The sequence below is a fragment of the Trichechus manatus genome, unplaced genomic scaffold (genome assembly GCF_000243295.1).
Source record: "Trichechus manatus latirostris isolate Lorelei unplaced genomic scaffold, TriManLat1.0 scaffold00362, whole genome shotgun sequence".
Classification (NCBI taxonomy): domain Eukaryota; kingdom Metazoa; phylum Chordata; class Mammalia; order Sirenia; family Trichechidae; genus Trichechus; species Trichechus manatus.
The window spans coordinates 243,977-258,484 of record NW_004444298.1 but is presented as its reverse complement, the minus strand read 5'-3'; the positions used below and the strand labels follow the sequence as shown (position 1 = coordinate 258,484).

General features: G+C 35.1%; 1 protein-coding gene across 1 annotated transcript; it reads right to left on the bottom strand.

Annotated features, from left to right (window-relative positions):
* Positions 1–10,486: 10,486 nt before the first annotated feature.
* On the bottom strand, positions 10,487–13,279 carry LOC101351037 (olfactory receptor 5D13-like). The gene is made up of 2 exons (XM_023725704.1): positions 13,211–13,279; positions 10,487–11,521 (listed from the first exon to the last, which is right to left on the bottom strand). The coding sequence occupies exons 1-2, from the start codon at positions 13,277–13,279 to the stop codon at positions 10,487–10,489; spliced, it is 1,104 nt and encodes a 367-aa protein (XP_023581472.1).
* Positions 13,280–14,508: the final 1,229 nt, after the last annotated feature.

The window sequence follows — 14,508 nt, the reverse complement described above, 5'->3', positions numbered from 1 at the left end:
CATTATCAGTTTTAAGAGCTTGGGGACATCCCATAGTCACAATGGCTTGGGTGAAATGACGACAGGCATGAGTAGAACGTTCCCCAGAAAGGGCTGTGGCATAAAGAAACCTAGAACATGTATCTATGGATACATGGAGATATTTAAGTTTCCCAAAGGGAGGGTAGTGTGTTACATCCATTTGCCACAATTGATTGGCTATTAGACCACGTAGGTTGACGCCAGCAGCAAAGGATGTGGGAGAAAAGCGTTGGCAGTCAGGACAGTTGCGAACAATATGTTGTTCTTCAGTAAGGGAGATAGAAAATTGTTTTGGAAGTCCACATGCATTTTGATGAATGAAATTATGAGAAGCTCGTGCTTTAGAAAAGGCAGAGCCAGCAAGTAAATCGGCACAAGAATTGCCATCAGAAAGAGGCCCCAGCAAGGGTGTATGGGAGCGCACATTTACCACAAAAAAGGGAGAGTTATGGCTATTAAGCAAGGTTTGAAGCCTTTTGAATAAAGTAAATAACTCATAATTAGGACTAAGTCAAAGAGTTACATTGCTAATATGTTGAATAGTGTGAACAATGTAAGCAGAATCAGCAATTAAATTGAACGGCATTGATTTAAAAATTTCAAAGGCAGCAACAGCTGCCGACAGCTCAGCACGCTGTGTAGTGGAAGCCTTTTGTGTAATGAAATGTTGCCAGTCTCCGTCTGTTTGCCAAGTGACCACTCCTTTTCCAGTTTTTCCTGATCCGTCTATAAAGGCGGTAGGAGCGTTAGCAAGAGGTGAAGGAGAGAGCGTAGTAGAAAATTGTAAAGGAAGAAGCTGTAGGGTAGAGAGTGGCTTTGAAGTGGAATAAGAATAAATTACTTGCCCAGTAAAATCAGCCAAAGCGATCTGGAGCTCTTCAGAATTAAGAAGAGCATGATCAAAAGCTGTTTTTGTTACCCGAAAGTATAGAAAATGAGGGTCAGAACCCAAAAGCTGTTGAGTGTGGGTGTGTCCTTGCATTAATAAGTTAATGCGCTGAGAGAAGCATGTAAACAACTGTTGCGGAGGGCGATAAGGAAGAAAAAGCCACTCAAGTGCTCTGAAGTCAGGAGTAAATTGACAGAGCACGCCTGTAAGACTATGAGGAGTATTTAACAGGAGAAGGTAAACAGGATGATTTATCTGTAAACAAGTATTTCATTAAATACATACATACATAAAGAAATAAAAGAAATGAGGATACTTATGGTAATATGCCATCATTTTGATTTAAAGTATAGAAAAGTTCAAAGGTCAAAAATGTATTTAAAAGGTAGGTGCTAAACACTCAAACATATGTCAACATGGCCTCTGGGATGTGGGCCAAAGAGAATATCATGGAAGCATTGCCTTGGAGCCCACAATTTGAACAATTAGATGAAATACTGTCCCATGTGATATCTTGTTGTGGATTATTACTTTTTTTTTAGAGATCTGGGGACATTTGTATCATTAGCTTTACCCCATTCATCTTTAAAAAAAAGAAGGAAATTAACCAGACTATATACATCTTGATTTTATACACAGATTAATTACAGAAATGTGCAAAGGAAAAGTTAATTTGTAAAACACCAATCAAGTTGTTTGTTTATTTTCTTTATTGCTAATCGTTCTGCTATTATTGTAAAATTTATATGTTTAATTCCATAACTGATTGTATTGCATGATTATACATAAGTATAATTGATTTTCAACTTATAGATTCTAGTACTTTCATAGAAACCTCTAAATTTTATACAAGTTGTCATGATGTCTGTGAATAGAAACAGTTTTAATGTATTCCTTCCTAGCATCATGGCTATATTTTCTTGTTTAATTTCAGTGGCTGAGACTGCCAGTAAAGTGTGCAAAAGAAATCATAACTGTAGACACCTTTACCTTACTCTCAATATTAAGGGAAAAGCATTCAATATTTCGCCTTACAGTACTGTGTCAGATACAGGCATTTTTATAGAAACTCTTTGTGAGTTTTAAGAAGCCTCAACTGCTAGTTTTAGCAAAATATTAGTACACTAAGAAGGTAAAAACATACAATCTTTCAGTAAGTGCAGGAAAAAGAATCACAAAATGCAGCCTCTACTTTTTATAAAAAGAGTCTGAAAACTAGGAATAAGAGGAAATTTCCATAATCTGATAAACAGCATCTATAAATCATACTACAGCTAACTTGATATTTAGTGTAGAAGACTAAATGGTATCTTCCTATGATCAGAAAAATGTGTCAGCTCTCACCACTTCCACTCAACATTGTACTGAAGGTTTTAAACAATGCAATAATGGAAACAAATATATGAATAAAATTTATCCACACAACATGATCATTTATGAATAAAATCATATGGAATCTACAAAAAAAGATATTAGAACTCAAAACTAAGTTTAGCATGAAACCTAAATAAACAAAATTCAATTTCATTTTTATATATTAGAAAAAATGAATAAGAATTTATATTAAAATGTAGTTTCAATAAAACCTCATAAATATTCAAAATTTACAGTTAAATCTGGCAAAAAAGTGAAGGATCTGTGCATACAAAACATTTAAAAAGACAAAATCAATGAAGAGAAACATTACATTCATGATGTGGAAAAACTCAATACTCTAAAGATATCAGTTCTCTCTTAATAACAAATTTCATGAAATAACAATAATAATCCCAACAGTCTCTTTGTATCTATTGTCAAAACTAATTCTAAAATTCCTAGAGTATAACTTAGAAATAGTTCCAAAAGTATACAGCAAAATGATGCTTGACAATTGCACAAACGCAGTTCAATGGAGAAAGAGTGATACTTTTAACAGATAGTACTGAAACAATTGGATAGCCAAATGTAAAAAAAAAAAAACAAAAAAACAAAACTTCAATCGATAACTTACACCGGGAAAAGAAAAAAAAAAAAAACCTCAATATGGACAATAAATATAGATGAATAATCTAAAATTATAAAATGTCTCAAAAAAAAAGAAGATAAGCTTTGTTATCTTGAGGAAGAACAAGAATTTTTATATTCCTGTGCCAAAAACACAATTTATAGTTAAAAAAAAAATTTTTGATAAACTGAAGTACATTGATATTGGTGAAAGACACTAAGAAAATAAGAAACAAGTAACAGAATAGTAGAAAAGATTCGCAAATAACACATTTTACGATAAAAAATAATAATTGTATCAAAAAATACAAATATAACACCTTAAAATCCAATAATAATAAAATAAATGCAATTAAAAATGAGGAAAAGATATAAACAGATACATTACCAAAAAATAAACAGGTTACAAAAGATCACATGAAACGATATTCAACTTAGTTATTCATTGGTTGTTGTTGTTGTTGTTTATGTGAGGTGTCCTCAAGTCAGTTCCTGCATAGGGACCCTATGAACAACAGAAAGAAACACTGCCTGGTCCTCCACAATCCTCACAATCACTGTTATGTTTGAACACATTGTTGCAGCCACTGTGTCAATCCATGAATGTTGAAGGTCTTCCTCTTTTGCGGTGACCATCTGCTTTACCAAGCACGATGTCATTCTCCAGGGACTTGTCCCTCCTGATAACATATCCAAAGTACATGAGAGGAAGACTCCAATTCTCACTTACAAGGAGCACACTGGCTGTATTTCTCCCAAAACTGACTTGTTCCTTCTGCTGGCAGTCCATGGTATATTCAGTATTCTTCACTAACACCATAATTCAAAAGTGTAAATTCTTCTTCTTTCTTTCTTATTCATTATCCAGCTTTCAAACACATATAAAGTGATTGAAAATATCATGGCTTGGGACAGGCACACCTTAGTCCTCAAAATAGTATCTTTGCTTTTTAACACTTTAAAGAGGTTTTTTGCAGCAGATTTGCCCAATGCACTATGTCTTTTGATTTCTTGACTGTTGCTTCCATCTTCCATGGGCACTGATTGGGGATCCAAGTAAAATGTAATCCTTGACAATTTCAATCTTTTCTCCGTTTATCATGATGTTGCATATTGGTCCAGTTGTGAGAATTCTTTATATTGAGGTGTATTTCATATAGAAGTCTCTGGTCTTTGATCTTCATCAGTAAGTGCTTCAAGTCATCTTTGCTTTCAGCAAGCAAGGCTGTGTTATCTGCGTATCTCTGGTTGTTAATGAGTCTTCCACCAATCCTGATGCCACATTCTTCTTATATGCTCTGGCTTCTCAGATTCTTTGCTCAGCATAAAAATTGAATCGACTCAATGACAATAGGATTTTTTTTTCTTTTTATACAGTTTGAAGGTTGTTGTTTTTGTTAAGTGCCATCACATCAGTTCCAACTAATAGCAACTCTATTGCACAACAGAACAAAACATTGCCTAATCCAGGACCATCCTCATGATCTTTGTTATGCTTGATCCCATTGTTGCAGTCACTGTGTCGATACGTCTTGTTGAGGGTCTTCTTCTTTTTCGCTGACCTTCTGCTTTACCAAGCATGATGTTCTTCTCCAGGGACTGATCCATCCTGATATTATGTCCAAAGTCTGAGAGACAAAATCTTGCTTTCCAAGCACGATGTCCTTCTCCAGAGACTGGTCCCTCCTGATAACATGTCCAAAGTATGTGAGACAAAGTCTCGTTATCCTAACTTCTAAGGTGCATTCTGGCTGTACTTCTTCCAAGACAGATTTGCTCATTATTTTGGTAATCCATGGTATATTCAATATTCTTTGCCAACCCCATAATGCAAAGGCATCAATTCATCTTCGGTCTTCCTTATTCATTTTCCAGCTTTTGCAGGCATATGAGGCGATTGAAAACACTGTAGCTTGGGTCAAGCTCACCTTAGTCTTTAAAGTATATCTTTGTTTTTTAACACTCTGAAGAGGTCTTTTGCAGCAGATTGCCCAACGCAGTGTGTTGTTTGATTTCTTGACTGCTGCTTCCAAGGGCATTGATTGTGGCTTCAAGTAAAATGAAATCCTTGACCTCTTCAATATTTTATCCATTTATCATGAAGTTGCTTATTGGTCCAGTTGTGAGGATTTTTTTTTTCACTTTGTTGGGGTGCAATCCGTACGGAAGGCTGTGATCTTTGATTTTCATCGGTGCTTCAGGTCTTCTTCAGTGTCAGCAAGCAAGATTATGTCATCCAAATAATGCAAGTTGTTACTGAATCTTTCTCCAATCCTGATGTTCCATTCTTCTTCATATAGTCCAGCTTCTTGGATTATTTGCTGAGCGTACAGACTGAATAAGTATGGTGAAAGAATACAACCCTGACACACACCTTTCCTGACTTTAAACCACAAAGTATCTAGTTGTTCTTTTTGAACTACTACCTCTTGATCTATGTATAGGTTCCTCATGAGCACAATTAAATGTTCTGGAATTCCCATTCTTCAATATGTTATCCATAATTTGTTATGATCCACACAGTCAAAAGCCTTTGCATAGTCAGTAAAATACAAGTAAACATCCTCTGGCAAGACTTCATCTCACATACTTTGTCCAAGTTATCAGGACAGATCAGTCCCTGGAGAAGGACATCATGCTTGGTAAACTGAAGGGTCAGTGAAAAAGAAGAAGACCCTCAATGAAATGGATTAACACAGTGGCTGCAACAATGGGCTCAAGCATAACAATGATCATGAGGATGGCTCAGGACCTGATAGGGTTGCTGTGAGTCCAAACCGACTAGAAGGCACCTAACAACACCAACAAACTTCTTTCTAGTATGCTTTGCTATCATCCAGAATCCATCTGACATCAGCAATGATATCCCTTGTTGAATGTTCTCTTCTGAACCCAGCTTAAATTTCTGGCAGTTTTCTGTCAATGTACTGCTGCAACCACTTTTGAATGATCTTTGGCAAAATTTTACTTGCATGTGGTATTAATGATATTATTGGATAAGTTCCATATTCGGCTGGATCATCTTTCTTTGGAATAAGCATAAATATGGATGGCTTCCAGTCGGTTGGCCAGGTAGCTGTCTTCCAAATTTCTTGGCATAGATGACTGAGAACTTGCAGCACTGCATCTGTTTGTTGAAACATCTCAGTTGGTATTCCATCAATTCCTGGAGCCTCTAGCCGTCCTATAAAATCTTCTGTTCAGCTCTTACTTCATCATTTCTTCTATTCCCTTTAGCCACTCTACGTTCAAGAGCCAGTTTCAGAGTCTCTTCTGATGTCCATTTTGGTCTTTTCTTTTTTTCCTGTCTTTTTAATGACCTCTTGCTTTCTTCATGTATGATGTCTTTGATGTCACCCCACAACTTGTCTGGTCTTTGGTTATTAGTGTTCAATGCATCCAATCTATTCTTGAGATGGTCTCCAAGTTCAGGTGGAATATACTCAAGGTTGTTGGCTGTTGTGGACTTGTTTTAATTTTCTTCAGCTTCAACTTGAACTTCCATATGACAGTTGAGGGTCTGTTCTAAAATAGGCACCTGGCCTTGTTCTGACAGACAACATTGAGCTTTTCCATTGTCTCTTTCCACAGATGTAGTAGATTCGATTCCTGTGTATTCCATCCAGTCAGTTCCATATGTATAGTCGCCATTTATATTTGAAAAAAGGTATTTGCAATGAATAAGTCAGTGATCTTGCAAAATTCTGTTATGCGATCTCTGGCATTGTATCTATCAACAAGACCATATTTTCCAAATACTGATCCTTCATTTCCAACTTTTGCATTCCAATCAAGAGTAATTATCAATACATCTTGCTTACATGTTTGATCAATTTCAGATGGCAGAAGGTGGTAAAAATCTTCAGTTTCTTCATCTTTGGCATTAGTGGTTGGTGTGTAAATTTGAACAAGTCATATTAACTCATCTCCCTTATAGGTGTATGGATATTATCCTATCACTGACAGTGCTGTACTTTAGGATAGATCTTGAAATGTTGTTTTTGACAATGAATGTTGATGCCACTCCTTTTAAATTTGTCATTCCTGTTATAGTATATCATATTATTGTCCAATTCAAAATGGCCAATACCAGTCCATTTCAGCTCACTAAAGCCTAAGATGTCAATCTTTATGCATTCCATTTCATTTTTGATGACTTCCAACTTTCCGAGATTCATTCTTCATACATTTAATGTCTGATTATTAATAGATATTTACAGCTGTCTTTTTCTCATTTTGAGTCATGCCATATCATCAGATGAAGGTCACGAAAGCTTTACTCTGTCCATGTCATTAAGGTGGACTCTACTTTGAGGACGCAGCTCTTCCCCAGTCATCTTTTGAGTGCCTTCCAACCTGAGTGGCTCATCTTCCATCACTATATCAGACAATGATCTGCTGCTATTCATAAGGTTTTCACTGGCCATTTTTTTCGGAAGTAGACTGCCAGGTCTTTCTTCCTAGTCTGGAAGCTCCACTGAAACCTGTCCACCAAGGTTGACCCTATTGGTATTTGAAATACTGGTGGAAAAGCTTCCAGCATCACAGAAACATGCAAGCCACCACAGTATGACAAACTGACAGACGCATGGTAGAAAGTAGAAGTTACAAAGAAAAAATTCACATATGTGTAATAAAGTACCTGAAAGAGAGATAGGAAAGAGCATGAAGTCTGGAGTGGGAGACAGTATTGGAAGAGATGAGACTTTTGCCTTTAAAAAAAAAACTTCCTTTTTTGTGATATATATATACATATATATTTGCCATTTCTACATTTTTACATGTAAAATTCAGTGATATTTATCACATTTATCATGTTGTACAACCATCACCACTATCTGTTGCCAAAGTTTTTTTTTTTAATCACCTTTAAACAGAAGCTCAGTGCCACCTAAGAAATTTTAGCAATTCTCTTGAGTGTAAATTGATGTTTCATTTATTTTTCATATAATATTGGTGAGATTTTTGTGAGATTATTCTCTACATATATAGTTCTTATGAAATTACTGTGCATTATTAGTTCATTTTAATTTATTTGATCATCTTGTTATTAAATGATTTGAGGGAGTTCTTTATATATTCTTAGTAATTAACAATCATGTATAGTGAATATTTATTCCCAGTCTGTTTATACTTACTTCTAATCTGAGGATTTCGTATTCATGTTCTTAACGATATCTTTTTGTGATGAGAAGTTTTGATTTTTGATGAAGTCGTATTTACCAGTTGTCACAAAGATAGTCTCATATGTTTTCTCCTAGTAGCTGGAAATGTTTGTTGAAGTATATAACACATTTAAAATTACTTTTTTATGAAGTGAAGTAAAGGATAATATTATTTTCTCCCATTCAATTACACTATTTTTCCTGGCACATTTTAAAAACCAGTTATATATGGGTTTATATCTGAACTGTATTTTATTTACAATTTTTCTGTTTTTTGCTAAAACCACAGTGCCTTGTTTACTGTTGCTTTGCAGTAAATCTTCCAGCCCTCCAACTATGTTTTTTATAAAAAACTTTGAGTATTTCAGATATTTTTAATTTCCATACATACTTAAAATCAGCATATAAATTGTTTCAAATAACTTTGAATTTTGATTTGGACTCTACTTAATCAGTAATTTGGGGAGAATTTACATCTTAATGATACTGAATTTTGATCAGCGTATATATCTCTCTATTTAGTTCTTCTTAAATTTTTCTCAGTGATGTTTTCAAGTTTCCACTCTAAGGTCTTGACAAAGTTTTGTAATGTTATTCTTTACATGTAATTAGATAGCTTCACAACTATTTTATTTTGTTTATATTTGATATTTCTATAATAGTAATTCTTTAATTTTAATTTTTTTTGCTCATAAAACTAAATTGGCATTGATCCAAATTATAGCACTGTAAATTTAGGATCTAAACTGTAATACCCAAGGTAATCACCAATAAAATAATTTTACAAATATATATAAAATGAAGACAAAATAAAATGGTACAGTAGAAAAAAATCAATAAACACAAAAGGAGAGAGATTAGAAGAACGTAAAAAAAGATACAACTATATACTGTTTTCAAGAGACTTACTTTAGATCCAAAGATACAAATAGGTTGAATATGAAAGGATGGAAAAAGATATTCCATGTAAATTGTAATCAAGAGCGAGCTGTAGTGCCTATACTTATATTAAACAAAGTATTAAAGTATTTCCTTGGAACATGTAGTTTAGTGTGTATGACATTTGGTGAAAATTAAAAGTTAAATAAAAAAATACTATATTTATATATCATAATATGTTGAAAACAGTATTATATATTTCTAAGCAATCAGGACAGAATACAGAAAGTGCTAGTGATGCTTTATAGTGAGTGAAAATACAGTTTTTTACATACAGATAAAATGCTTATGCTTTGCACAAGGCAAGTAGTATTTAACTGTTTGCAGTTAGATTAGGATCATGACACCTGAAAATTTACCAAGGTATCATCTATCTTCAATCACGATAAGCAGAGTCACCCAGCAAAGACAGTCATTTTATTAAGTGAATCAAATGATTCATTAATTTATAAAATCTTCAGTCAAACCAATTATAAATTATGTTACATTTATCTGAAATACCAAGGAAGGATATTTTCTATGAGTTAGTATTTACAATAAACTTATGTAGACTGAAATATTGGATACAGTTAATTCACTCCTGTCTGTATCTGTACTCCTTGCTATGTAACTGGTAAGTGCTATAGGAGGCAGATATACTTCCTCAACCCTTGACTTTGGTCTCAGCTTTGTGAGTCACATTGCCTAATAGAATGTAACAAAAACTGTTGTTCCAGAAGCTTTTGCTAATGCTTGTTTCCTTTTATGACTCAGGCACTAATTTTGGAAGAACATACTCTAGCGACACCAACAGTTCAAGAAGGGAATAGAGCTGCCCAATCAATGTACACACCTATTGCCCTGAGGTGAGTTCATCAGCCAAGATCAGGCTAGATCAGGTGACCCCAGATATTAGGAGGGCATAATATAATATTTTTTACTGTCTTAGTATACAGGGAGAAAATAAAATTTACATTATCAAATAAAATTTAACCCATCTATATTCTGGACTATGTCAAGGATGAGACATGTCTTATGTGCAGTTTAAAATGTGAAATGAAACTCATACTTTTGGCTATATTTCATCCTAAGTGTTGAACAGATCTTTGTTTACTATGTTTACTATATTGTGCTGTGCTGTATCCTCTCTCTCGCTAAGCTGTACGTTTTCAGAAGATCTCTATAAACCTGTTCTCAGAATGACTTCATTTACATTGGTAACTACTAGATCACGTGTACTAACTCAGAAATATTTAATTGCCAAACTCTGATTCAAGAGTCTTAATTTAAATAAACTGAGCTCTAATTACTGTGCTACTTATTATTTTCCAGCAAATTTACTACATTTTCAAGAACGTTGGTATTGGCTGATCAATCAAATGGGGATTTACATTAGACACATGCACTACTTTACTATTTTAAAACGGAATCTGAATCAATAAATCAGCTAGAACACTTGGACAATTTTTCACAATTCTCTGGAAAATGAATAAATAAATCTTTACCAACTTTACAGTTTGTAACAGGGTAACTTGGTATTGATTAACCTTGTAACTGCTTCCTTCACATCTTTGTTCCTGAGGCTGTAGATCAGTGGGTTCAGCATGGGGATGACCACTGTGTAAAACACAGAGGCCACCTTGACCATGAGCCATGAGCCCTTGGAGTTAGGCACACAGTAGAGAAAAAGGATGGTTCCATGAAAGATGCTAATGGCGGTTAGGTGGGAGGCACAGGTGGAGAAGGCCTTGTGGCGTCCTCCAGTGGAAGGCATCTTCATGACAGTGTTGAATATGAAAGCATAGGAAGTAAGAATGATCATCAGGCTGCTTATTTCATTGAATGTGGCAGACACTAAAATGATCTTCTGACTAATGTAGGGGTCAGAGCAGGACACAGCAACAATGGCAGCATGCTCACAGACAAAGTTGTTAATGACGTTAGTCCCACAGAAGGATAATGTCAACAGAAAGTAGGTGAATGTCAAGGAACAGACTATACTCCAAGAGTATGAGGCAGCCACCAACAAGAAACAAAGCTCCGGGGACATTGCAACCATATAGAGTAACGGGTTACAAACTGCTACAAATCGATCATAAGCCATCACTGCCAACATGAATGTTTCTGTCACCACAAATATACAAGCCAAAAAGAACTGTATGATGCACCCTGTGAAGGAGATGGTTCTGTCTTCCACAACCAGGTTTTCTAATAGTTTAGGTGTAACTATCGAAGAGTAACAGAAATCAACAAAGGACAAGTGGCTGAGGAAAAAGTACATGGGGGTGTGGAGTTTGGGGTTGATCCTGATGATCAAGATCATGCCCAGGTTCCCAACAACGGTGACTGTGTAGATGGTCAGGAAGACCGTGAAGAGGGGCACCTGGAGGTCTGGGTATTCTGAGAAGCCCAAGAGGATGAATGTGGCTTCAGCACTCTGATTTTCTTGGTTCCTGTTGACAAAATAAGAAATCTGATAATCTTTAGAAACATAACTTGAATTAGTCAATATCAAGTGAAAAAATATGTGAGGCTTATTGAGTGTCTATAAAGATTTTGTGGAAAATTACGTTTGCCACTGTTACTTTATTTGAATATTTAGAACTTACTAATATCATATTTACACAGTTAATTTTGTGCAAGTGGAATATTAAAGAACAAATTTGGAAGAGGAATAACAAAAAGGGAGTAGACCCTGCTATATTACAATCAAAACCATTATCATCAGAGGCAGCTGGATTCATAGGAAAGGCCACTTTGTCTCTTAACATGAATCTGAATTTCTTGAAAATAATTGTTTTATAGGAAATAAAGTTTAAGAATTTCTATCGTCTCTTCCAGTCTCTCCTCTTTAGCTATCAGCAATTAACTTACAACTGACAATTTTTTTTTTTTTATTTTAACAACACAGGAAAATGGTCAAGATAAAATTTTCTTGGTTGAGCTATTTTCTTTTTCTGAATCTTCATTACCTTACTAATCCAAATATCTCAACATATTCTATAGTTTTGCAGTAGAAGTCTACTGAATTTTTTTCACTTATCACAAAATACTTTTTTAAATGTTATTCTTCAATGCATGTCTTATTCTTCTGCAGGTGCTCACCATCAAATACGTGCTGTGTCATCTTTGATAAAAATAGTTGCACCAATAGTTAATATAAATCTCTTCCTTTCTAACGTGGCATTTGGGAAAGATGAATAAGTGACAAATAGTTAAAACTGTGAAAGTACTGGACACTGCTCTTAAATGTTATCCTGCAGCAAAAATAAGTATTGTAATCCTGAAGTCAAGTTTTAAGCTATGCAAAGCACAAATGTCAGGCTAGAGACCAAACTCAAACACATACCGTGATATGCTTGACGCCATTGGGACAGAACCTCAGACATGAGAAACTGGTTTTCGGTATCAGGTACAGTTGGCTGGCGTCATTTTATATTTTCTTTGTAGTTCAAAACGTCTACTCACGAGGCATGTCAAATGTCTGCTCATATGGAGTTGGGTCATACCTAAAAAGACTTGGAGTATGAGAAAACCCTGCAGGCCACTATAAAGCAGAAGTCAAGGGAGTCCCTGTGTTCTCAAAAAAGCCCTGCACTTCTAAACTCCATGACAAGAACAGAAGGGAAACTTGAGCTGTTTCTGAACCTGGCAGCATAACCCACAAGCCCATCATCCCCTCAGTACTCCCTGCCTCTTCCCTGTTACATTGGACAAATAAGAATTAATCCTATTTTATCCTTAATATCTATTGCTTAGTTATTTACTGATACCAAGAGATGCACAGGACTTCTCTCATCATTCTTTGCTGATCTTCATATGAATCTGCCTCTTCTGGGTTCTCCCACATCTCCTATCTCTTCCCATCCACTGATATCATTCAACCATACTCTCTGGAAATAAATGATATATCAGTTACTAAGTAAGGAGTATAATAGAAAATATTTCCTTATTTATATCTTTCACAGCTTTAAGATTGGTTATTTGTAAAGTTATCACCAGGTCTAATGTTGCCCATGAAGGTGGAGTTACATAAACCCGTGATATTGATGATTATTGTCACTTTTTTGTTCATCATCATTCTCGTGTTGAAAGTGGTGATTAGGATATTGAAGCATTCACTGGTAATTTGATTATTTTCGCTTAGACACTGGCTTCTCTACTCTCTGAACATGCCTGACAGAAATACAGCTGGATTTTATTTAGTCACTCCTAGTCTAAGATGTATAATTACATTTTCCCCATTCTCCTTATGAATTCCCATCACTTTATATCTGTCTCTAGTTTTATCAGGTATGGGCATGTAGGGAAAATATCTCTCAAAGACTAATTCCTCAACCATTCTTTACTACCATCCTATATAAGGCCTTAGCACTACTCAGCTAGATTATGGTCACATATTTTCAACCAAACTTCTCAGTTTTATTTTTACAATTATTCTCAATAATTCTATGCAACATGCCAAAATAATTTTCCATGATCACTTTATCCTGACAGTCAATGTCTTCTAAGATCCAAATGCTTTTATGTAGTGAATGCATGTTGTCAGGCTGGCTTTTCCAAAACTGCCCGAGGTCTGTGTATTCAGCTTTAGCTTCATTACTGTAACTTCTGCTTCTCCTATCATGGTGAATTTATCCAACTCTGTTAAGTAGCACATGCTCATCTGCATAAAGTCTACTTTCCTCTTTTGTTCTTTCTCTTATAATGCTTTACTTTTCCCTCTCCTATTATTGATATTATATATTTTTCTTATCATCTCTATACGTACAGATTTTAAGCTTTATAGCTCACAATTACCATATGTTGTATTCTGTAATTTATAAACTTTTTGGTTACTGTCACCTCCTTTCTCAGGCATTATAGGAACTTTTAGAACGAGACTCATATATGATTATTCTCTATTAACCAAATGCCTATTACAGTGCTGGGTACCTGATCAGAAAGCCAGAAAGTATCACTGGAAAGTAAGAATGTGTAATGACATAACAGCTTGAGGCCTCTCCAAGCGAAGCTGACTAGATTGTAATGGGCACATGTGTTTGCCCACTTAATGGACACGTGTTCATTTCCTGCAAAGATTATCATAACTCAGTATTCTATTTCTAAAATGAAATAAAACAGGTATTGAATAAACTTACCTAAATACAGAAGCACTTGGGTGATTCATTGACTGAAGATTCCTTTGCTAAGATTGATGAACTCCAAGAATTTTCCTGATTAGTATTCTATTAGAATAGAAACAAACCTAAAAAGAGTGGAGGAGTCCATAGTATGCAAATATTTCACTCAACATTTGGTATAAACAACTTTTCTCCAAGCTGTTAAGAAAATCCAGTGTTAGCAGAGAGAAAAGCAGGTTGAACAGCTAACTTCTGGCAAAAAATTGTGTCAAAAATACGTCATCATGGCCACTGGGATGTGGGCCAAAGAGAATATCATGGAAGCATTGCCTTGGAGGCCACCGTTTGAACAATTAGATGAAACACTGTCCCATGTGATTTCTTATTGTGTTTTTTTTTTTTTTTTTTT

Excerpts from the sequence above, each read along its gene's own strand:
- LOC101351037 (XM_023725704.1), bottom strand. The coding sequence starts at position 13,279 with ATGCCCATACCTGATAAAACTAGAGACAGATATAAAGTGATGGGAATT. Across the intron at positions 11,522-13,210 it reads ATAAGGAGAATGGGGAAAAT|ACACTCAATAAGCCTCACAT; the intron begins GTAATTATACAT and ends AAATCTTTATAG.